We start from the raw sequence: 24128 nt of genomic DNA, 5'->3' as shown, positions 1-24128 counted from the left end.
AAAATTCTGTCAAATTAATTGTTGATCATTGTTAGACAGACATTAAGTATCCGTCTCTGTGCTTCTACACCTGCATTTCTTGCACTTTGAGATATCAGCTGATGTACGAAGGGCTATATAAATAAATTTGATTTGAAGTATTGTGATAAAATTTAGAGCTGATTTTAGTCAAACTGTAACTAGCCCAATCAGGAACATTAAATGTCGTCTTCGTAAGCAATTCCAATGTATACAGTGCCTTGCGAAAGTATTCGGCCCCCTTGAACTTTGCGACCTTTTGCCACATTTCAGGCTTCAAACATAAAGATTTAAACTGTATTTTTTTGTGAAGAATCAACAACAAGTGGGACACAATCATGAAGTGGAACGACATTTATTGGATATTTCAAACTTTTTTAACAAATCAAAAACTGAAAAATTGGGCGTGCAAAATTATTCAGCCCCCTTAAGTTAATACTTTGTAGCGCCACCTTTTGGGGTATGTCTCTATCAGTTTTGCACATCGAGAGACTGACATTTTTTCCCATTCCTCCTTGCAAAACAGCTCGAGCTCAGTGAGGTTGGATGGAGAGCATTTGTGAACAGCAGTTTTCAGTTCTTTCCACAGATTCTCGATTGGATTCAGGTCTGGACTTTGACTTGGCCATTCTAACACCTGGATATGTTTATTTTTGAACCATTCCATTGTAGATTTTGCTTTATGTTTTGGATCATTGTCTTGTTGGAAGACAAATCAAATCAAATCAAATCTGGAAGACAAATCTCCGTCCCAGTCTCAGGTCTTTCGCAGACTCCATCAGGTTTTCTTCCAGAATGGTCCTGTATTTGGCTCCATCCATCTTCCCATCAATTTTAACCATCTTCCCTGTCCCTGCTGAAGAAAAGCAGGCCCAAACCATGATGCTGCCACCACCATGTTTGACAGTGGGGATGGTGTGTTCAGGGTGATGAGCTGTGTTGCTTTTACGCCAAACATAACGTTTTGTATTGTTGCCAAAATGTTCCATTTTGGTTTCATCTGACCAGAGCACCTTCTTCCACATGTTTGGTGTGTCTCCCAGGTGGCTTATGGCAAACTTTAAACAACACTTTTTATGGATATCTTTAAGAAATGGCTTTCTTCTTGCCACTCTTCCATAAAGGCCAGATTTGTGCAATATACGACTGATTGTTGTCCTATGGACAGAGTCTCCCACCTCAGCTGTAGATCTCTGCAGTTCATCCAGAGTGATCATGGGCCTCTTGGCTGCATCTCTGATCAGTCTTCTCCTTGTATGAGCTGAAAGTTCAGAGGGACGGCCAGGTCTTGGTAGATTTGCAGTGGTCTGATACTCCTTCCATTTCAATATTATCGCTTGCACAGTGCTCCTTGGGATGTTTAAAGCTTGGGAAATCTTTTTGTATCCAAATCCGGCTTTAAACTTCTTCACAACAGTATCTCGGACCTGCCTGGTGTGTTCCTTGTTCTTCATGATGCTCTCTGCGCTTTTAACGGACCTCTGAGACTATCACAGTGCAGGTGCATTTATACGGAGACTTGATTACACACAGGTGGATTGTATTTATCATCATTAGTCATTTAGGTCAACATTGGATCATTCAGAGATCCTCACTGAACTTCTGGAGAGAGTTTGCTGCACTGAAAGTAAAGGGCCTGAATAATTTTGCACGCCCAGTTTTTCAGTTTTTGATTTGTTAAAAAAGTTTGAAATATCCAATAAATGTCGTTCCACTTCATGATTGTGTCCCACTTGTTGTTGATTCTTCACAAAAAAATACAGTTTTATATCTTTATGTTTGAAGCCTGAAATGTGGCAGAAGGTCGCAAAGTTCAAGGGGGCCGAATACTTTCGCAAGGCACTGTATTTGGCTTGCGTTGTAGGTTATTGTCCTGTTGAAAGGTGAATTTTCTCCCAGTGTCTTTTGGAAAGCAGACTGAACCAGGTTTTCCTGTAGGATTGTGCTTAGCTCTAAACAGGTTATTTTCTATCATAGAAAACTCCCTTGCCAATGATAAAGAAACCCATAACATGATGCAACCATTTCTTTGCTACTTTTATTGCAGTTTAACTTAATGGAATTAAAAATAATTTTTGGGGGGGGTTGTATCATTTGATTTACACAACATGCCTACCACTTTCAAGATGCAAAATATTTTTTCTTGTGAAACAAACTGTAACGTTCGTCGTTGGGAGAAAGAGAGGAGGACCAAGGTGCAGCGTGGTAAGTATTCATTATGCCTTTTGTTAATGAAAACGAATACTCGAACAAAACAACAAAATGGTAAACGAGAATGACACGAAACGAAACAGTCCTGTCTGGTGACATACACAAAGACAGAAAACAAGCTACCTAAATATGGTTCTCAATCAGGGACAACGATTGACAGCTGCCTCTGATTGAGAACCATACCAGGGCAAACACAGAAATAGCAAATCATAGAAAAACTAACATAGACAACCCACCCAACTCACGCTCTGACCATACTAAAACAAATACATAACAAAAGAACTAAGGTCAGAACGTGACACAAACAAGAAATAAGACAAAAGAACAGAAAACTTGAGTGTGCATAACTATCCCCCCCCCCCAAAGTCAATACTTTGTAGAGCCACCTTTTGCAGCAATTAAAGCTGCAAGTCGCTTAAGATATGTCTCTATAAGCCTGGCACATCTAGCCACTGGGATTTTTGCCCATTCTTCAAGGCAAAACTGCTCCAGCTCCTTAAAGTTGGATGGGTTCCGCTGGTGTACAGCAATCTTTAAGTCATACCACAGATTCTCAATTGGATTGAGGTCTGGGTTTTGACTAAGCCATTCCAAGACATTTAAATGTTTCCCTTTAAACCACTTGAGTGTTGCTTTAGCAGTATGCTTAGGGTCATTTTCCTGCTGGAAGGTGAACCTCGGTCCCAGTCTCAAGTCACTGCAAAACTGAAACAGGTTTTCCTCAGCAATTTCCCAGTATTTAGCGCCATCCATCATTCCTTCAATTCTGACCAGTTACCCAGTCCCTGCCAATGAAAAACATCCCCACAGCATGATGCTGTCACCACCATGCTTCACTGTGGGGATGGTATTCTCGGGGTGATGAGAGGTGTTTGGTTTGCACCAGACAGAGCATTTTCCTTGATGGCCAAAAAGCTCAATTTTAGTCTAATTTGACTAGAGTACCTTCTTCCATATGTTTTGGGGTGTCTCCCACATGCCATTTTGGTGAACACCAAATGTGTTTGCTTATTTCTTTCTATAAGCAATGTTTTTTTTCTGGCCACTCTTCCGTGAAGCCCAGCTCTGTGGAGGGTATAGCTTAAAATAGTCCTATGGACAGATACTTCAATCTCCGCTGTGGAGCTTTGAAGCTCCTTCGGGATTATCTTTGGTCTCTTTGTTGCCTCTCTGATTAATGCCCTCCTTGCCTAGTCTGTGAGTTTTGGTGGGTGGCCCTCTTTTGGCAGGTTTGTTGTGGTGCCGTATTCTTTCCATTTTTTATGGATTTAATGGTGCTCCATAGGATGTTCAAAGTTGCTGATATAAAAAAATAACCCAACCCTGATTTGTACTTCTCCACAACTTTGTCCCTGACCTGTTTGGAGAGCTCCTTGGTCTTCATGGTGCCGCTTGCTTGGTGGTGCCCCTTGATTAGTGGTGTTGCAGACTCTGGGGCCTTTCAGAACAGGTGTATATGTACTGATATCAAGTGACAGATCATGTGACACTTAGATTGCACACAGGTGGACTTTATTTAACTAATTATGTGAGTTTTTTTATATTTGTATTCTGTACAGGCGTCCTTCTTTTCACACTGTCATTTAGGCACATTTTTACTCCTGAACTTATTTAGGCTTGCCATAATAAAGGGGTTGAATACTTATTGACTCATGACATTTCAGCTATTAATTTTTAATTCATTTGTAAAAATGTATAAAAACATAATTCCACTTTGACATTATGGGGTATTGTGTGTCATGTGACAATTAAAAGAAAATGTAATTCATTTTAAATTCTGGCTGTAACACAACAAAATGTTGAAAAAGTCAAGTGGTGTGAATACTTTCTGAAGGCACTGTAAATATATGAAACACACACACACACACACACACACAGCATAAAATAAGCCTTATTACAGGTGCAGCTGGGGTGTCACGTGGAAATCCCTCCCCCTATCCCCCTCGGCCCTGGGAATTTGTGTTCCGGAAAAGCGGGGTTGAATTAATTGGCGGCACCAAGCCGGGGTATCATTACCGGGAGCTTGTCGGTGATGTAGCTACGGGGCTGCACTCTATTCCCAGACCACGTGTAGAGTGCCGCCTCGGCTGGGTCCTGGGTATTCACTGAGGCTGCCGCTGTCTGTCAAACACAGAATTACCTGCCTGGCTGACACTGTGGCTTTCTAATACGCCTGCAGAGCAGAGCACCCCACAGTCTACTCCGTAGGCGAGCATACGGGTGGTCTGACAGTCTGACTCAAATATTGACCACCTATGTGAGGTTCTTCAGGGCATGGGGATTGTAGGAGTTTAAAGGGACATGCACTCGCAAACTATGACATTTAGAGCTTTCTTTGCAGGTGTGTTGGACTTCAAATTAAAATAATCAAGTCCCTTGGGTGGCAGGGTAGCCTAGTGGTTAGAGTGTTGGACTAGTAACCGGAAGCTTGCAAGTTCAAACCCCCAAGCTGACAAGGTACAAATCTGTCGTTCTGCCCCTGAACAGGCAGTTAACCCACTGTTCCTAGGCCGTCATTGAAAATAAGAATTTGTTATTAACTGACTTGCCTAGTTAAATAAAGGTAAAATTGTACAAACATTTTGTCAAGGAGGAAATGTTAGCACATAGGCTAAAGGCTGAAATGTTAGCATAACCTGGGAACGGCAATGTCTGTCCCACGACAGTGATACCTTGCAAAAACAGTGTGCTGAAATGTCATAAGCTTACCAATGATACGTTAGCTTTTACACTATTACTCTAATATTCATTTCACACTATCGTAACATGTTCATAACAGAGGCCCACCACTTGATGACAGCTAATGGCAAGCACAAACAATGATATGCATGACAGTGAGAGTATTTGGAGTTGTTAGACATTATCCATCTCTACATCTTATGGCAGAAGAGGCAGGTAAATGCTAGAAGAGCAGCTGACGGCCTCACCTGTGAATTCTGGATCTGGATGGTCCCCTGGGAGAGTCCCTGGGTTAACACCTGCCCTTGCGACGTCACCATGGCAACCGGCTGATACAAGGTGCCACCTGAGGGGATAATTTGCGGTCATAAGAGTCGAGTGGCTTCTTCTTCTGTGAAAAGCAGTCGGCCTTGCACCATTTCGGCTCGAGAGCTCTATTATCTAACCCTACCAAAACAATAACAACAACAACAACATGTAAACAAGTAAGGCAAAAGCACATCGGTGCGAATGAAGCACGAAAAGAAAAGCTGTATTCTTTCATGAGTTGTTCTTTTGCTACTAATTAGCACTAATTTCGATTCTCTAATCACGGGTATTAATTTGAGCTTTGAATGTCTTACGATCAAAGAGAAAGATGGAATGAGATTATTATTCTGAGTTGAAAGGGATTTCTGGAGGGCAGGGGTAACATTTCGCTGTACATAATAACAAGAAACCCAGCCACACTTTTGAGTGATATACACTACATTACCAAATGTATGTGGACACCTGCTCGTTGAACATCTCGTTCAAAAATCATGGGCATTAATATGGAGTTGGTCCCCCTTTGCTGCTATGACAGCCTCCACTCTTCTGGGAAGGATTTCCACTAGATGTTGGAACATTTCTGCGGGGATTTGCTTCCATTCATCCACAAGAGCATCAGTGAGGTCGGGCACTGATGTAGGGTGATTAGGCCTGGCTCGCAGTCGGCGTTCCAAATCATCCCAAAGGTGTTTGATGGGATTGAGGTCAGGGCTCTGTGCAGGCCAGTCAAGGTCTTCCACACCGATCTTGACAAACCATTTCTGCATGTACCTTGCTTTGTGCTCAGGGGCAGTGTCATGCTGAAACAGGAAAGATCCATCCCAAACTGTTTCCACAAAGTTGGAAGCACAGAATTGTCTAGAATGTCAATATATGCTGTAGCGTTAAGATTTCCCTTCACTGGAACTAAGGGGCCTAGTCCGAACCATGAAAAATAGCCCCAGACCATTATTCCTCCTCCACCAACCTTTACAGTTGGCACTTTACATTGGGGAATGTAGTGTTCTCCTGGCATCTGCCAAACCCAGATTAGTCCGTTGGACTGCCAAATGGTAAAACGTGATTCATCACTCCAGAGAACACGTTTTCACTGCTCCAACGCATTTCCGTGTCCAATGCGAGTCCAATGGGGGCGATCTTTACACCACACAAGCCGATGCTTGGCATTGTGCATAGTGATCTTAGGCTCGTGTGCAGCTGCTAGGCCTTGGAAATCCCTTTCATGAAGCTTCCGACGAACAGCTCTTGTGCTGACTTTGATTCCACAGGCAGTTTGGAACACAGTAGCGAGTGTTGCAACCTAGGACAGACAATTTTTATGTGCTTCAGCACTCGGCAGTCCTGTTCTGTGAGCTTGTGTTGCCTACCACTTCACGGCTGAGCCATTGTTTCTCCTAAAAGTTTCCACTTCACAATAACAGCACTTACTGGGGCAGCTCTAGCAGAGGAGACATTTTACGAACTGACTTGTTGGAAAGTTGTCATCTAATGACGATGCCACGTTGAAAGTCACTGAGCTCTTCAGTACGTGTGTCACGCCCTGGCCATAGAGAGGCTTTTTATTCTCTATTATGGTTAGGCTAGGGTGTGACTAGGGTGGGCATTCTATGTCATTTTTTCTATGTTTTTTATTTCTATGTCTTGGCCTGGTATGGTTCTCAATCAGGGACAGCTGTCTATCGTTGTCTCTGATTGAGAACCATACTTAGGTACCCCTTTCCCCCACCTGTTTTGTGGGAAGTTAACTTTGTAGTTGTTCAGGGCACATAGCCCAAAGCTTCACGGTTGTTTTTTTGTTCTTCGTTTTGTTGGCGTCATTTTTAAATAAAGTTCAAATGTACGCTTACCATGCTGCACCTTGGTCCTCACCTCATTCCAACGACAATCGTGACAACGAGCCATTCTACTGACAATGTTAGTCTATGGAGATTGCATGGCTATGTGCCCAATTTTTAAATCTTGTCAGCAACGGGTGTGGCAAATTTGGAGGGGTGTCCACATACTTCTGTATATATAGTGTAGAACACCTTCATTAACACAAAATGTATTTTCATAATTATATGTCAACAGCCTCCATTTGATGTAGGATATGATGTGACCTACCAGCAAGCAGTTGCTGAAATAATAATAGATAAATACTTAATGCAAAACATTGTGGCTAAACCTTCTCTCACCCTAATGTTGTTTAAATTTTAAATGTTGTGCATGCAGGGTGGAACACTTTGTACAATTTGTACATATACTGCAATTGTTTCTGCCTATGTCACTACAATGTAGAGGTATAAAGAACACTTGTTGTATGATGCAATATCAGGGAAGGTGAGGTACCCATAGAACTGGGTTGAGGAAGGTGGAAAGGCTTCTCACCTGACACCACCTGGGAGTTGATGGTAGTCATGGCAATGTTACCCTGTTGCAGGGTCCCGGTGGGCATCATGATGCCCGAGGAGTTGACGGAGCTGGAGACAGATGTCATGGACGGAGAGGATGTCTGGAGGAGGTCCTGGTGAGGTCAGAGGTCATAGGAAGAGAAGGAACCAGTAAGGGGGTTGAGAAGGGCCGTTCAGGATGTACATACGACTAATACAATTTTAAACTTGAAACATGAAAGTACTGAACGTTGCGGATAAAAATGCCATGAACAGAGCTGATGATTCCTTAGTGCTACATGTAGGAGACATATCTGTTCTTCAAAACGTATTTCTATCCAAACGTTACACAATGTATTAGACAAATTATACAGCTCAGATGTTTGGACACAAGTATAATGGTCTTTCAGAAAAACACTAAAACATAAAAAACGCAGTTGGCTCCTTCAAAGTGCATACCAGATACACTATGTTTAGAGTTTGTAAGTATGTGCATGCGTGCACCAGTGTGCATATTTGTAAGTGTCCGCCTTACCTGCTGCAGGCTGAGCGAGGTGTGCGAGGGCGAGTAGGGCCCGCCCAGGTCATTGCGAAGCAGGTTGTCGCTGTGCATCTTGGTCTTGAGGCAGGTGATGTAGCGGTTGCAGAAGTCCTTGCAGAGCTCGTTGACCTTCTCCAGCTCCAGAAGGTGGATCCTCAGCACCTGGATGGCCTTCACCATCTCGGGAGGGAGAGAGAGAGAGAAGAATATATGCAAGCTCAATGATTGGGGAAGGAAGGATGCTACATGCTAGCCTGAATGCTAGTCTAGATTGGCTCAACTTGAGCTAGCTCTATTGTTGATTTCTCCAATTTCAGAAAGGTGTAACCTTAGCAGACCTATGTTCAAATGCATTTGTATTTGAGTATCTGATAAAAAAATATATATTTTTGGTGTGTATTGAGTATTTACAAATACACAGCCAAAAACATGTACTTTTATTTTAGTATTTGAATGGTTATTTGATCAATTGTATTTAAGAGAATTTTCAAATACATACTTCAAATACTATTTTCAAATATCTGGATAAATGCATGGGAGTGTATATGAGGCAGTGTATTTGAATTGTTCAAATACCCTCCAAATGTATTTCCAAATACATTAACATTTTCAACTTCTTGTCTTTTCAAATAAAAATATATCTGAACACTTATTTCAAATGTATGTGAAAGTATTTGAGATATTTGAAATAGTATTTGAACCCAGGACTGAACCTGGTCACCTGGACGGCCTTCACCATCTGAGAAGAGAGAGGCAAAGCCAGCAGGCTCAATGACTAGGGAAGAAGGCTACATGCTAGCCTGAATGCTATGCTTGCTCAACATTGGCTAGCTCAATGGTTGCCTTCTCCAGTTTGAACCAAAGGTAAATAATAATATTGTTTCTGGACAGCCCCCTCATGTGCCTTACAAATGATGTGCTAGCCTTAGTCAGTCTCTGAACGTTCTAAGATAGCCCTTGACATAACACCTGCTAATCCATGAGCCCTCTCAAAATCCTTCACTATGATCCAAACTTTGTCCTTTTTCCAACCAGGCTTCTCCTCCCAGTGCTCACTCCCTCAAAGTCAGCACTCAAGGGCACCAGAATGGGGCGGAAAAGTGCTTGGCCAAGGAGGAGATAAATCTGCCAATTACTGCCGCTTGTTTAATCGGGAGCCAAGTGCCATCTCGGCCAGTCAGCTTCAGCATTACTGTCCTGTGGAAGAGTTAGTGTGTGCCAGGGCCAGTCCACGGCCGGCACCTCGTAAAGCACACAGATGCGGGGTTAATTGACTGCCGCACCACTTGTCGGCCGAGTACCCCCATAATGATGAGAGCCGACCTTCCATCTCTCTCTCTCCCCAGCCACCTTCCCTATTTCTCCTAATTTCTAATTACTGCTAGCTGTCATGGAAGGGTGGGAGGGAAAGATCATGAGGGGGGAGAGTGGGAAAGGGGAAAAGAGAGAGAACGGCTGAATATAAATACATTTTAGAGAGACAAAGGAGATGGAAGGGAAAGGGGTAGATGTGTCTGCATGAGAGAGAGAGAGAGAGAGAGAGAGAGAGAGCGAGAGAGAGAGAGAGAGAGAGAGAGAGAGAGAGAGAGCTAATTGATAGTCTAGAAGAGAGAACCATGTACATGTAGGAAATAAGACAACTTGATATGAGTGGGAAATAAAATATGTAAAGGGATATGTAATGACTGCCTCCACCAGTAGAGGAAGCAAGTCATCCTCAACATTAGTAAGCAATGTTAAAAAATGTAGATACTTCTTCAACCTGAGGAAGCCGTTTGAGGTGCCTCCTCAATGAAGAAGTCATGCTAGACTATTGAGATACTTCAAAGCCACATTAGACTGTTGAAATGCCCCCCAGGCAGGGTACTAACCAGGTTGTCCAGGTCGGGGTCCTCGCTGAAGAATGGCTTGTGGTCCTGCTCCTGCTGATGCACAAAGTTCTCGATGTCCACATCGAAGCTGGCAGAGGTGATGCACTCAGAGCCCTGGGTGGCCTGCTCACACTTCTCAAACAGCAGGGCCAGCAGTGGGAATAGGGGATGTCTGGAAGGATAGGAGAATACAGGAAGTAGTTAGACTTTATAACTGCTCTAGCTGTATCTTGATTGCCATATAAGAAGTAGTTCCAGGTGCAAAGATTTTTTTTTAAACTCTGTTTGAGAAGAGGAAATGTTGTTTGTTATGGATACTGCTCTCGCTGTATCGGTATTTGTGGTATGTGTATCATGTTTACAGTCTGAGGTCGACAATGCTCCTTTTAAATGCAATGTTCCTGAGTTCTCTGAAACCACATCCACAGTAAAGGCTCAACTCCGAAATTACCATTAAATGGGAAGACTGAAGTTTGAAGTTTTGTTGTGCATTGTGTTCGTGATACAGTATTGTTGTACTGCAACAATGCTCTATGTCTTGCACCCAGGAAGCGCATAAGCAAGTTAACTTGATTGTTAACTCCACTGACAAATGCAACAGACAAAGCAAACAGTACGACACTGAGATGATCTACTGCACACCCAGTCGCCAAGCTCAGTAAAGGTGCAGGAGTAATCCGCTGGGCACACACTGGTTGAATAAACATTGTCAATGAAATGACGTGGAACCAACGTGGAATAAATGTTGAATTGATGTCTGTGCCAAGTGGGAAATGCATATGATTGAGTGAAAACGGGGCCTCCACACACTTCAATCAGATGCAATTAAAACGCTGAAATTGCATCTGATTGAAGTGCACGCAAACTCCTTTTTCACCTCCTGACAAGCAAAACAAAATAATGAACAAACTGTTTGACGCAACCTCATATCACTGTGTTATCAATAGTTTGGATTAGTGTTGCAAAAGTCCAAAAAAATCTTGCTTATTCCCTTCTGATTCTGTAAATCTTCAAACCATGAATTCTGAAAACCTGGGGCTTTTTGGGAGAGTTCTTGGAATTTCACAACCCTAGTTTGGGATAGTTTTTTCATATTCCCTAGGACATTTAGTTCTGGTATGAATCAATATGAAGATGACGTTAAGTAGTGATGATATGGTCCATTGCGATAACAGTGAATGTCACCTACATTGTTACCATCTGTCTTTTATGGCCAATGTCACAAAGGTCAGACCACTCAGTAATATGGTTCAATGATCCATCTGCAAATCCCCCTCTGTTTAATATAGTAGCTCCAACTTCTGCAACTCAGGCAATAATGCCTGTTCAATGTTAAGGAGAGAATATACAGTATATCAATGAGTATCAATGTTTTGTCAGAATTCACAGAGTTGGACAAAGTTTATGGATACTTGTGTAGAATTAACTGGACAAGACTAAAACAGAGAACAATAGCAAATCAAATAGAATAGAAGATAAAAACATCTTAATCACTCCTTAATAATCATACAAATGCCAGGAAAAAGCCTTTGAAAAACGATTCAAACACTAAGAAGCACTTCATCAAGCACACTATAGCACCAATAACCTTTATAGCTTTGCGTATTTCATGTTGTAAAACCCAAAATAGCAGAGGCACCTCATAACATGAAACAACATGACAATTAATTCAAATCTCCCCAAAAAAACATGACCTCCCTGCATCCGTCTCTGTACTAAAGTGGTGTGCGTGTGTTTGTGTGCGTTGGTCTGTGCCTACGTGTAAGCATGCATACATCCATCCATCTGCGAACGTGCACGCGTGTGTGTGTGTGTATATGTGGCGTGAGAGACTAGGTAGGTAGGGGGGAAGTGGGCATGCAGCACACAGGGCTACTCTAGGATGCTGGGAGAGTGGGCCCCTGCTCTGGCTCTAACCCATGGCTCGCAGCCTTTAATAGCCCACTATATTAGACTCTAATCTGCCTGATCCCAATTTAATGCGGCTCCCTCGGCCAGACGTGAGACGAATACTAAACAGGCGGCCATGCGCAGAGCGCTGAGCTGCAGTCCCCCCGGCCTCATTCACGGGGCGTGTGAGAGAGAGAGAGAGAGGGGCTCGCTATAAGTGCCAACTACTTCCTCCCTCTGAAACCGCACACAGAGGAAGGGGATGAAGGAAATAGAAGATAGAGGATAGGAGTGGAGGGGGGGGGGGGGGGCAAGGGAGAGGGGCTGGCTGCAAAGGGGTAATATGTTCATCGTGGCTTGTTTTTCAGGTCCTATGCTTTGGCAGGTGTCAATTATTTAACTTGCTGGTGATCTAACGCACAGTTCAGACGACAAACTTATGGTGAGTGGAACTGAATAGAAATGAAGAGCGGGCTGGCACGGTTGAGAGCTTTTCATGACATACTGATTGGTTTCATACAACCGATCTCAACACTACAGTTGGTTTTGGGCCGAATTCAGGCATAACGGCGAAAGAAACATGCTAATGTGCTAAAGAAACGTGCTAATGTGCTAAAGAAACGACAAAGTTTATTGCACTAAAAAGGTAAAGACCAATCGTATACCTGTGCAGCGCAGACGTTAATGTTTGAAACTGAATATGATCGGTTTACGGTGTCGCGGTTAACGTTATCTTCAGATTTCAAAACTCCCTTTAACTAAGGAATCACAAAGCGTCTTCTCATCCCTAAAATAAACCATGAGGTATGTTAGCGATGGCAATATTACTGTGCAGCGTAAACGTTCTATTTTCTCCCGAGATTGCAAAGTAATTCATATGTTGATGTAGTGCCCATCCGTTATGAATGCTTCAACCTCTGTGTTGAGAAGTCATGTTTTTACCGTCAATTGCTGGTTCAAAGAGCACCAAAAACTATACTAACCACGAATATAAGCCTTTTAGCATTTCTGCCACCACAGAAACAGACTCTGGGTCTGTTCTAACGCGTCCACATGTGAATCCAAGGGGGAATACTCTTTTCACGCCATTCTGGTTGGTGGGCAGTGCTATACATAACGGTGGGCGTAGATTTCAGTGGAATCCACACAGTATCGAGAACAAGCCAATAATTTGCTCATGTTCGGATCGTGGAATCTTTTTAACACACTGCTAAGCCATAAAGTACAGTTTGGCTAAACTTAACTACAGTAATGGATGTTACAGTTTGATCAGGGAGCCCCAAAGATGAAGTAAACAAATGTTAATCGCTGAATTCACATTATGTTTGCTATTTCATGCAGTCACAGAATAGAAAGAAGCTAAACAAATGATTTTCTTTTCAAATTTCGCATTGTTTGAAGTTGAGAGATATCACTCACGCAAAGTAACGAGACTGGTTGTGTAAGTATGCCTCCAGGATAATATGGTAAAGTTGGTCTCATGTATAGAACCCCAAGAAATAAATAAGATTTTAAAAAATCCATCCGATTAGCCGTTTTTAATGAAGCCAGCAATGCAAATAATTCATCTCAGCGATTGACAGGTATTATTGCATGTTGACTAACCAATCGCAGTGAAATTTGATTAAATCTCACCTACATTGTTACCTTCTGTCTTTTATGGCCACACACATACATTTTCTATATTTCATTCAGGTAAATTTAGTAGATTGACATTGTTTGTTGGCTAGCAAATAGGGACCGCTGTTTTGGCATCAAATGAAGATAGATAGAGAGGTGATTCCGAGTGGTGCAGCGGTCTAAGTCACTGCATCTCAATGCAAGAGGTGTCATTTCAGTCTTTGGTTTGAATCCAGGCTGTATCACATACGATTGGGATTGGGAGTCCCATAGGGTGGTGCACAATTGGCCCAGCATAGTCCAGGTTTGGCCGGGGTAGGCTGTAATTAAAAATAATAATTTGTTCTGACTTGCCTAGTTAAATAAAAACATGTATTCGGAGAATGGGGTATAATTTATAGCAACCAAAGTAAGTTATGCTTTAAAAAACCAAGGCACTCTTGTGGAAAAGTTAAAAAGCCTTTATTTTAGTGGCTATTGAATAGTAAACGTAAATGTAAATACACCAACACGTTGCGGCTCACAGGCCTTCTTCAGGGAGCACAGCAGTGACAGGTGAAATGAATGACCAGAAATTAAAGGGGAGTGGAGAATATTAACCAATAGATGAAGAGGAAATTAAGCAAAAGTATGCACTAATATGAAAGTGCATTTGTAAACTATAAGTATTAACCCACCATAGTTTAAGTTATGAATGAGGTCCCAGGCGGAGGGTTTCCAGTTGAAAGTGCATGTGCATCGGACAGTCCTTGAGCTTTGAAAACCACGGCCACTGTAATGTATACCACCGCCCACGGAGTGAAAAGAGTTTGTCCCAATCCGAGGCCATGATTGTGCTTCCGTTGTGGGTGTTGTAGAGAAGCAACCTTTATTTGCATGCAATTAACATATATCAATATGCATGACCATTTCTCCCGACACTGGAAGAACTGCTCTGGCGCGCTGTATGAAACAGAGGTGTGCTTAACCCATTCCACGCCCAAAGAGCAAACTATTGTCAACGGGACGAACTACCACTGCATGGTTTCAGAAAGCACTCTATCCACGCTATTCCAAAGAGAACGTGGTGTATTTTTTAGTTTGGTGAGGTGATGGAGCGGTGAACTAGGGCTAAGATATCTAAGTGTTATAGACAGTCATTGTCTTATGAGAGTAAAAATAGGTCCACGCATTGAACTAATCTAAAATGAAAACCCAGATAAATATAGGAATTTATCATGTTATTGATTCCAACAGAAATGTTTGTTCCCCCTTCCTCAGTAGTGCTTTCTGTAAACACACAGACAGGTGCACACGCACGCACACACACACACACACGCATGCACACACAACTGATGTAATGGAGATATGATGCCGTGGGGCTTCTTCTCATAACCCCGGGGCATTATGGGTACACAATAGGTTTTATTGGCCGCCTGGCCCACACCTACAACACCACAGTAAGAGAAAAACGGTTCTTCTCCACAATGGGTCTGGATTTGCATCCCTTGCCGACAATCCATAGAATGCAAACATATTGTGACCATTCTGATTGGTCCCAGAATCTGATGGGTTGGGCCAGAGCTGGCCTACATGATCAACTTTGATACTCTGATTTGTTAGAGATGATCCAATCGCTGATTAATTTGTTTTGTACGACACCCCTCATTTTGTCACACAAACAACTTCTAGGATGGCAGTTTCAGACTGAATGTATGTAGCAATTGATAGAGCAGCGGAATTCAATTCAGGGTGAGTTGTCAGGCAAATAAACAATAGCAGTAATTACACAATTTAATCCTTATTTTAGATGGAGTTATTAAATGGTAAGGCTCCAGGCACATAACAGTCATGGACCTTTTGCCTGGTTTAGGATATTTTTCCTGGTTTTGGACTTTTTACATGGTTCTACGCTCAATCAGCTGCTCAGGTCGGTGCAAATAAATATAGGCCTACCAAGTAATAATCATGAAAATATTTTCTCAGTTCTATTGAATAATGTGTCAAATTTTTGTTTCCCTTGATTTAATGGTCACTATTTTGGTACTTCTGTATGCCTTAACCCAAGCTGTGCAAATTGGGAGCATTTCATTTCTTATACTCATAGCTTGAATGGAGGCTACACAGTTTCATGCTTAGGGAACAGACAGTGGTACATCAGTGAGTGGATCGGACTTCGGTGAATGCTGTATAAGTCTTTCTGATACTAAGGCTGTCCTAATATGGACACCATTTAGCCCCACATCGAGGACACCAAAAAAACAGCCAGTCTCTATCTGCAGTGCGACGGAATGGAGACGGCCGACGGGGGGATCGTTACCCGGGCCATAAAAGAGCCATTTAAAGGACGGAGGGAGTGAGCGTGGAGTCAGTCAGCACAAAGTCTCTCCTCCTGCACCAACCACGACAAAAACACCCCACCGAAACGGTCCTCCATGAATCACACTCGAACGATACGTGTTCACTTAAACATTAAGGTTGGGGAATGGTTATGAAAAACCTACCCTTTATCTGCAGTATCATACGTGAATCAAAGGCATGGGGGTGCATCTGAAATGGCACTCAATTTACTATATTGGCACCCTATTCACTATATAGTGGTCCAAAGTGGTGCACATAGGAAATAGGGTGCCATATCGAACGCACCCATGGTGTGATACTAATTGCGTACGTGTTTGTGGCCTTGCTGTCATTAGCAAGGGTGTGTGCCTTCTGAGTTTCTATACCTTGGCTTGTAGTTATAATTGTGGGGACTTATTTATGCATAAGGTCATTTTTCAGTCCTCTCTCCATATACAATGGAAGTAAATCTGTAAGCATAAATACCTGTAGTACCTGTGGTAGAAAAAAAACACTTCAGGAAAAACCATGTAAAATTAAAGTATTTCCGTAATTGGACAAAAGGTGCCGCCCCTCAAGAGCAACCATGTTTTGCTATTCCAATTTTGTTCTCTGCCACTGTTTTTGTTGGGGAGCTTTTGGCAACCCACCCAGGGGGTGAAGAAGGTTAGAGGAGGGGGTGGCTCTATCTGTGTGCTCACCGTGTTTGCCATTCTAATCAGTCCTGCCATATGCCCGGGCGCTTTATTAGGACCCAGTTTGTGGCAGGAACCACGCTGTGTCTGCTCTCGACAAGGCCCTCTCCCCCAGGCTACATGTCTGAAGCACACCCTGTGCAGGGGGCACACATACACGTGCACACACACACACACACACACACACATGCACGTACATGTACGCAAACAAGCATGCACACGCATGCAAGAAACACACGCACACACACACACGCAAGCATGCACACTCACACACAGTGAGTTTAACGGCAGCCCATCTCTCTGCCTCCTCCTTTTTCTCTTTTACTTCCTTCCTTCTGTCTTGTCCTCCCACCTCCCTTCTGTATTTCTTCCCCCTCTTTATTTCTCGGTCTCTCCTATTCTCTCTTTTGCTCTCTTTCTTCCCTTGTCCATCTCAGGGGAGAACGACTGAACGTTCAAGGCCGACCGCGGTACTGCAGGCATTGTTACCAGAAAACAGGATCTCCTAATTTTCCATAGTGAATGGAAAAATGTCGATCTTCGTGGTTAACCTTTGTGTAAATAAAAAAATGTTTCAAAGACAAACATGTTAACAATAATTGCTTCTAATACACCAATGCATGTTCTATAACTGATTATTTTAAGATCACACAGAGGAAGTTATAAGGATAATTGAGTTGCTAATGGCAGCCTGCATATCCCGGTCGGCCTTCAACTTGAGATACTCAATGAGAGGGGCAGCACTGAGCTGGCCTGTAACGTCACTTCCTGGAGTAGCACCAACTACACATGTTATGTCTCCATGAGACATCTTAACCAACTTCATTTGGCTTCAATGTCCTATTGAGTCTTCACATGGGAAGGAATGGTGTCACATGATCGATGGCTTACTGATTGGTGCTAATAGAGATGGCAGCTTCGCTTCTAGTCCTTAGGAAACTGTGCAGTATTTCGTTTTTTATGTATTATTTCTTACATTGTTAGCCCAGAAAACCTTAAGTGTTATTACATACAACCGAGAAGACCTATTCGATTACAGAGAGACGTCAACTTACCAGCACAACCAGCACTACGCTTTGTCCCAAAGCGGATCATTTGTCTGCGCCTCCCAGGGCATTTGAACTGATTCCAGAGGCCGACCCAAAACACAGCTGGAGGAGAAGGTGCCAGAGCGGTCTTCTAGTGAGGCTTCGGATGCGCACACACCACCCACCGCTTCCGAGTATATTACTCGCTAATGTCCAGTCCCTAGTTAACAAAGTCGATGGAATCAGGGCAAGGGTTGCATTCCAAAGAGATATCCAGGATTGTAACATGCTCTGTTTCACGGAAACATGGCTAGCTGGGGACATGCTGTCGGAGTCCATACAACCAAAGGGATTTTCAGTGCATCGCACTGACAGGAATAAACATCTCTCTGGTAAGAAGAAGGGTGGGGGTGTATGTTTCATGATTAACGACTCATGGTGTAATTGTAACAACATACAGGAACTCAAGTCCTTTTGTTCACCTGACCTAGAATTCCTCACAATCAAATGCCAACCATATTATCTCCCAAGAGAACTCTCCTCGGTCACAGCCGTGTATATCCCCCTGCAAGCGGACACCAAGACAGCCATCAAGGAACTTCACTGGACTTTATGCAAACTGGAAACCATATATCTTGAGGCTGCAGTTATTCTAGCTGGGTATTTTAACAAAGATAATTTGAGAACAAGGCTAAATTCTATCAGAATATCGATTGCTGTACACAAGCGAGTAACACGCTTGACCATTGTGACTCTAACTTCCACAATCCTACAAGGCCCTCCCCTGCCCTCATTTTAGAAAATCTGACCATGACTCCATCTTGTTGCTCCCCTCCTATAGGCAGAAACTAAAAAAGGAAGTGCCCGGGCGTAGGTCTATCCAACGCTGGTCTGACCAATCGGATATGTTCATGGTAGCCTCAGATAATAATATTGACGTATATGCTGACTCAGTGAGCATGTTGTACCCACTGTGACCATTAACTTCCCTAACCAGAAACCATGGATTGATGGCAGAATTCGAGCAAAACTGAAAGCACGTACCACTGTATTTAATCATGGCAAGGTGACTGGAAATATGGCTGAATACAAACAGTGTAGTTATTCCCTCTGTAAGGCAATCAAACAAGCAACGTGTCAGTATAGAGACAAAGTGGAGTCGCAATTCAAAGGATCAAACATGAGACGTATGTGGCAGGGTCTACAAGACAATCACGAATTACAAAAAGAAACCCAGCCCTGTCGAAGGACATCGTCATCTTGCTTCCAGACAAATTAAACAACTTCTTTGCACGCTTTGAGGACAATACGTTGCCACTGACGCGGCCCGTTACCAAAGACTGTGGACTCTCCTTCTCCGTGGCCGATGTGAGTAAAACTTTTTACACATGTTAACCCTCGCAAGGCTGCCGGCCCAGACGGCATCCATAGCCGCGTCCTCAGAGCATGCGCAGACCAGCTGGCTGGTGTGTTTACGAACATATTCAATCAATCCCTATTCCAGTCTGCTGTCCCCACATGCTTCAAGATGGCCACTATTGTTCCTGTTCCCAAGAAAGGTAAGGTAACTGAACAAATTACTATCGCCCCGTAGCACTCATATCTGTCATCATGAAGTGCTTTGAGAGACTAGTCAAGGATCATATCACCTCCACCCTACCTGTCACCCTAGACCCACTTCAATTTGCTTACCACCCCAATAGGTCCACAGACGATACAATCGCTATCACACTGCCCTATCCCATGTGGACAAGAGGAATACCTATGTAAGAACGTTGTTCATTGACTACAGCTCTGCATTCAACACCATAGTACCCTCCAAATTCATCATTAAGCTTGAGACCATGGGTCTCGACCCCGCCCTGTGAAACTGGGTCCTGGACTTCCTGACGCGCTGCCCCCAGGTGGTGAAGGTAGGAAACACTCTCCACTCCGCTGATCCTCAACACTTGTGCCTCACAAGGGTGCGTTCTCAGCCCCCTCCTGTACTCCCTGTTCACCCACGACTGCGTGGCCATGCACGCCTCCAACTCAACCATCAAGTTTGCAGACGACACAACAGTGGTAGGCTTGATTACAAACAATGACGAGACAGCCTACAGGGAGGAGGTGAGGGCCCTGGGAATGTGGTGTCAGGAAAATAACCTCTCACTTAATGTCAGCAAAACAAAAGAGATGATCGTGGACTTCAGGAAACAGCAAAGGGAGCACCCCCCTATCCACATCGACGGGACAGCAGTGGAGAAGGTGGAACGTTTTAAGTTTCTTGGTGTACATATCACCGACAAACTGAAATGGTCCACGCACACAGACAGTGTGGTGAAGGCTGAAACACCTCAGAAGGCTGAAAAAATGTGGTTTGTCACTACCTTTTACAGGTGCACAATTGAGAGCATCCTGTCGGGCTGTATCACCGCCTGGTACGGCAACTGCACCGCCTACAACCGCAAGGCTCTTCCCTCCAGGACACCTACAACACCCGATGTCACAGGAAGGCAAAAAAGATCATCAAGGACAATAACCACCCGAGCCACTGCCTGTTCACCCCGCTTCCATCCAGAAGGCGAGGTCAGTACAGGTGCATCAGATCTCAAGGCCATCAGATGGTTAAATAGCCACCACTAGCACAGAGAGGTGGCTGCCTACCTACAGACTTGATATATTTGGCCACTTTAGTAAATGGAACACTAGTCACTTTAATAATGCCACTTTAAGAATGTTTACATATCACGCATTACTCATCTCATATGTATATACTGTAATGTATACTGTATACTTCACTATCTATTCTTTAATAATTATTGCATCTTAGCCGCTCTGTCACTGCTCACCCATATATTTTATACTTATATATTCTCATCCTATTCCTTTACTAGATTGTGTGTATTAGGATTTTCTGTGGAATTTGTTAGCTATTAGGTTTTGCTGTGGAATTTGTTAGATATTAGGTTTTGTTGTGGAATTCTTAGATATTACCTGTTAGATACTGCTGCACTGTCAGATCTAGAAGCATAAGCATTTCACAATAACATCTGCTAACCATCTGTAGGTGACCAATACAATTTGATTTGATTTGATTTATCCATTGTTGGTCCATCCTCCCTCCATCACCTGCAATGCGGGATAGATGGGCAAAGCCAGCACAGGGTGTAGTGTCTGCGGTATGTGAGATCTGAAGTGTGTGTGCGTGCGTGCGTGTGCGCATATCTGCCTGTGTGCTTGTATTCTCTGTCTCTGTCACAGTCCAGTTGTAGAGAGCAAGTGGGCTCATGGGAGACGGAGGCAGATGGGCTGGTGTGTCACCTTCCTATCATCAGAGCGTGACACTTTCATTGATCGAGTTAAGCCAGTGTAATCTTTTCATGTTACTCATTTCAAGTTATAGTTTGTATTCACCATTCAAACTGTCCAGGCCGTTTAAATCTATTCAGTCATATCAGCTGTGGTCGTTAATGTTCCTGTGATTAACATTATCGAAAGATGCTTACTTCCACAAGTACCCAGTTCTCTGTATCCGTAACAATATCAAAGTTAAGATCGCTTGAGAAACTCCCTCACAAATATCCTGCAGCCCTTCCTCTCTCAACCTTCTCAGTCAAGTCAAACGGCGAGGAACCAACCAGAGATCGGACTGACCATGCCAATAAACCACTGGGCTCTGACACAAACACCTTTCAACCAGCCCGCTGAACTCTCGAAGGGAAGTCTTTTTTTTAAGGAACACGGGTGGCTAGCTTTGCGCCATCAAACAGCGCTGGTCATTAAGGATGGTGGGAGCGGTCAGACGGGAGACAAAATAGCGGTGAGAGCTTCACAGCGGTGAAGGTAAACAGACTTTATGGTGCATTACTGAAGTCTGTGCGCAGACATCCTGCATGCCCCATCCCAGGGCACTGTCAAATTAAAAGCGTTCCCATAGTGTATGATACGGAATGTCTCTGCCTTGCCGCTGCGCCACTTTGCTCTGTGGATGCACACACGTGTGTGCTCGCTAACACACAAACACACACATACCCTCTCATTCCTCGCTTCCCTGTGAATCCGTCCACCCACTGGAGTTCAATAAGTGGCAGCAAACACACACTTCAAATTGCATTTGTCACATGGTGTAGTCTTTGCCATGAAATGCTTACTTACTAGCCCTGTCCCTACAATGTAGAGTTAAAAATTAAGAAAATGAACAAACAAAAATAGAAGAATAGTAACACAATAAAAGACAATAACAAGGCTATGTCTCGGGCGGATCAGCATTAGCAGGTTTCAGCCAAGACCCACTACGGTGTAGAGTGACACACCACATACAGGGCTTTGGACTGCAATTTGGGCCCATTAGAAATAGGATGGCACCAATGTCAAAGGTTGAAAATAAAAGTGTTATAGCATGTAACGCTGTTTGCTTACCATTTTGAGATTGAGGATGTATGACAAATATGGGACCTTTGTGGTTCATTTTGTCAACCATTCTGTACTGTGCCTTAAGAAAGTATTAATCTCCCTTGATTTATTCCACATTTTGTTGTGTTACAGCCTGAAGGCAAAATGGATTAAAAAAAATAAGAATTGTCACCCATCTACAAACAAATACCCCACATTGACAAAGTGAAAATATTTTTTTACTTTTTTTTTGCAAATGTATTGAAAATGAAATCCAGAAATATCTCATTTACATAAGTATTCACACCCTTGAGTGCTCATTGATGTGTTGTGTTGGATTTGCCCCAAACATAACACTTTGTATTCAGGACATAAAGTTAATTTCTTTGCCAGTTTGTTTGCAGTTTTACTTTATTGCCTTATTGCAAACAGGTGTTTTGTACAGGCTTGCTTCTTTTCACTCTGTTTTTATTCTGTACACGCTTCCTTCTTTTCACTCTGTCATTTAGGTTAGTGTTGTGGAGTAGCTACAATGTTGTTGATTCATCCTCAGTTTTTCCTATCACAGCCATTAAACTGTAACTGTTTTAAAGTCACCATTGGCCTTGTAATGGGAATTGTAATGTTTGTGCTTTTCTTATAACTAATTTCTGTGTTTTATTCATGTGCTGTTCTAATAAACAATTGCTGTGTTCATGCAAGTGACTGACTTAACGAATCCTCACTTATCAGTATCTACAATTTGGAAGTACGCCCAGACCTTGTTTTGAGAACGAATGAAAGATTTCTCCGTTTTAAGGTCTCAGCATAGAGAGAAGAAGCCTCGTGAGGTATTGGTCTGTGACATGTTATGAACCAGTATTGGTCAGTCACATGAATGAAACCAAATGGTAATGATTAAATAATTATGCAAAATCATGCAAATATAACTTCTCTGTGTATAGCCATATATAAGACAACTGCTGATACTTCCCAGGGGGAGCTCCTGATTGACATGTGTACTATGGTGCATTGAGTTGGTTGGAACCTCTCCAGCGCACTGACAAATAAAGGATGATTAATTTAAGATTGACTTTGAGTGTCCCTGTGTAAGAATTTCCATGACAGCCTCGTGGTGAAATCCCTGAGCAGTTTCCTTCCTCTCTGACAACTGAGTTAGGAAGGACGCACGTATCTTTGTAGTGACTGGGTGTATTGATACACCATCCTTAAGGGTAATTAACAACTTCACCATGCTCAAAGGGATATTCATTGTCTGCTTTTTTTAAATTTTACCCATCTATCAATAGGTGGACTTCTTTGAGAGGCATTGGAATACCTCCCTGGTCTTTGTGGTTGAATCTGTATTTGAAATTCACTGCTCGACTGAGGGACCTTAAAGATAATTGTATGTGTGGGGTACAGAGATGAGGTAGTCAGTCAAAAATCTTATTAAACACTATTATTGCACAAAGAGTGAGTCCATGCAACTTATTATATGACCTGTGAAGCACATTTTTACTCCTGAACTTTCAGACTTGCCATAACACCATAATACTTATTGACTCAAGAAATTTCAACTTTTCATTTTTTATTAATTTGTAAGATTTTCTAAAAACATAATTCCACTTTGACATTATGGAGTCTTGTGTGTAGGCCAGTGACATAAATACATTTTAAATTCAGGCTCTAACACAACAAAATGTAGATTTCAAGTTCACTGCATGTATTTTAACTTCTTAATGTACAGAACATTTTCTCAATATACCCACCCATGAAGGCGGAAATAGTTGCCACATTGATTCTGTGAGATACTGTGTGTTCCTGTTTTCCCTGTGAAACAAGCAAACAAACAGTTCATCTAAGTTTTACTACTGTTTTACATATCAAAACAAAGTAGCTAAAAATCTCCCCAAGCAACATTTCACTTACAAAGACGTACACAACAAATAAAAAAATATGCCTCTCGTTCAGCCCCCATCAGTTGGGCATAGTGGAGCGACCTCTGGAAAACAGACCGCCTGCTAGCTCGCTAATAAGACAAGCCCGATTCTTCATCGGGAGCGTCGTAACTCGTTAGGCTAATTATAGCTATCACAAGTTGATTCCGCCTGTAATAATTAAGCGAGGACTCGTCAAAGAGAATAGAGGAGCTAGACAGGTTCTCCGCACACAACAAACTCACTATCCAGGCCATTAGCGAAAAGAACTGACGTGTGCACAAA

At 42.8% G+C, this 24128-nt stretch overlaps 1 protein-coding gene across 1 annotated transcript in view; it reads right to left on the bottom strand.

The window, feature by feature from the left end:
• LOC139422469 (uncharacterized) overlaps positions 1 to 24128 on the bottom strand; it is a 71424-nt gene that overhangs the window by 14581 nt on the left and 32715 nt on the right. The window contains exons 4-7 of the mRNA XM_071173637.1: positions 9999 to 10170; positions 8122 to 8307; positions 7585 to 7720; positions 5157 to 5254 (exon numbers count right to left, since the gene is read on the bottom strand). Of these exons, the coding sequence (XP_071029738.1) occupies positions 5157 to 5254; positions 7585 to 7720; positions 8122 to 8307; positions 9999 to 10170 (592 nt within the window). The remainder of the gene's footprint in view (positions 1 to 5156; positions 5255 to 7584; positions 7721 to 8121; positions 8308 to 9998; positions 10171 to 24128) is intronic.

This window comes from Oncorhynchus clarkii, chromosome 12, assembly GCF_045791955.1.
Source record: "Oncorhynchus clarkii lewisi isolate Uvic-CL-2024 chromosome 12, UVic_Ocla_1.0, whole genome shotgun sequence".
NCBI classification, from domain to species: Eukaryota; Metazoa; Chordata; class Actinopteri; order Salmoniformes; family Salmonidae; genus Oncorhynchus; species Oncorhynchus clarkii.
Note: the sequence above shows the minus strand (reverse complement) of the source record. Positions and strands in the feature narration are given on the sequence as shown.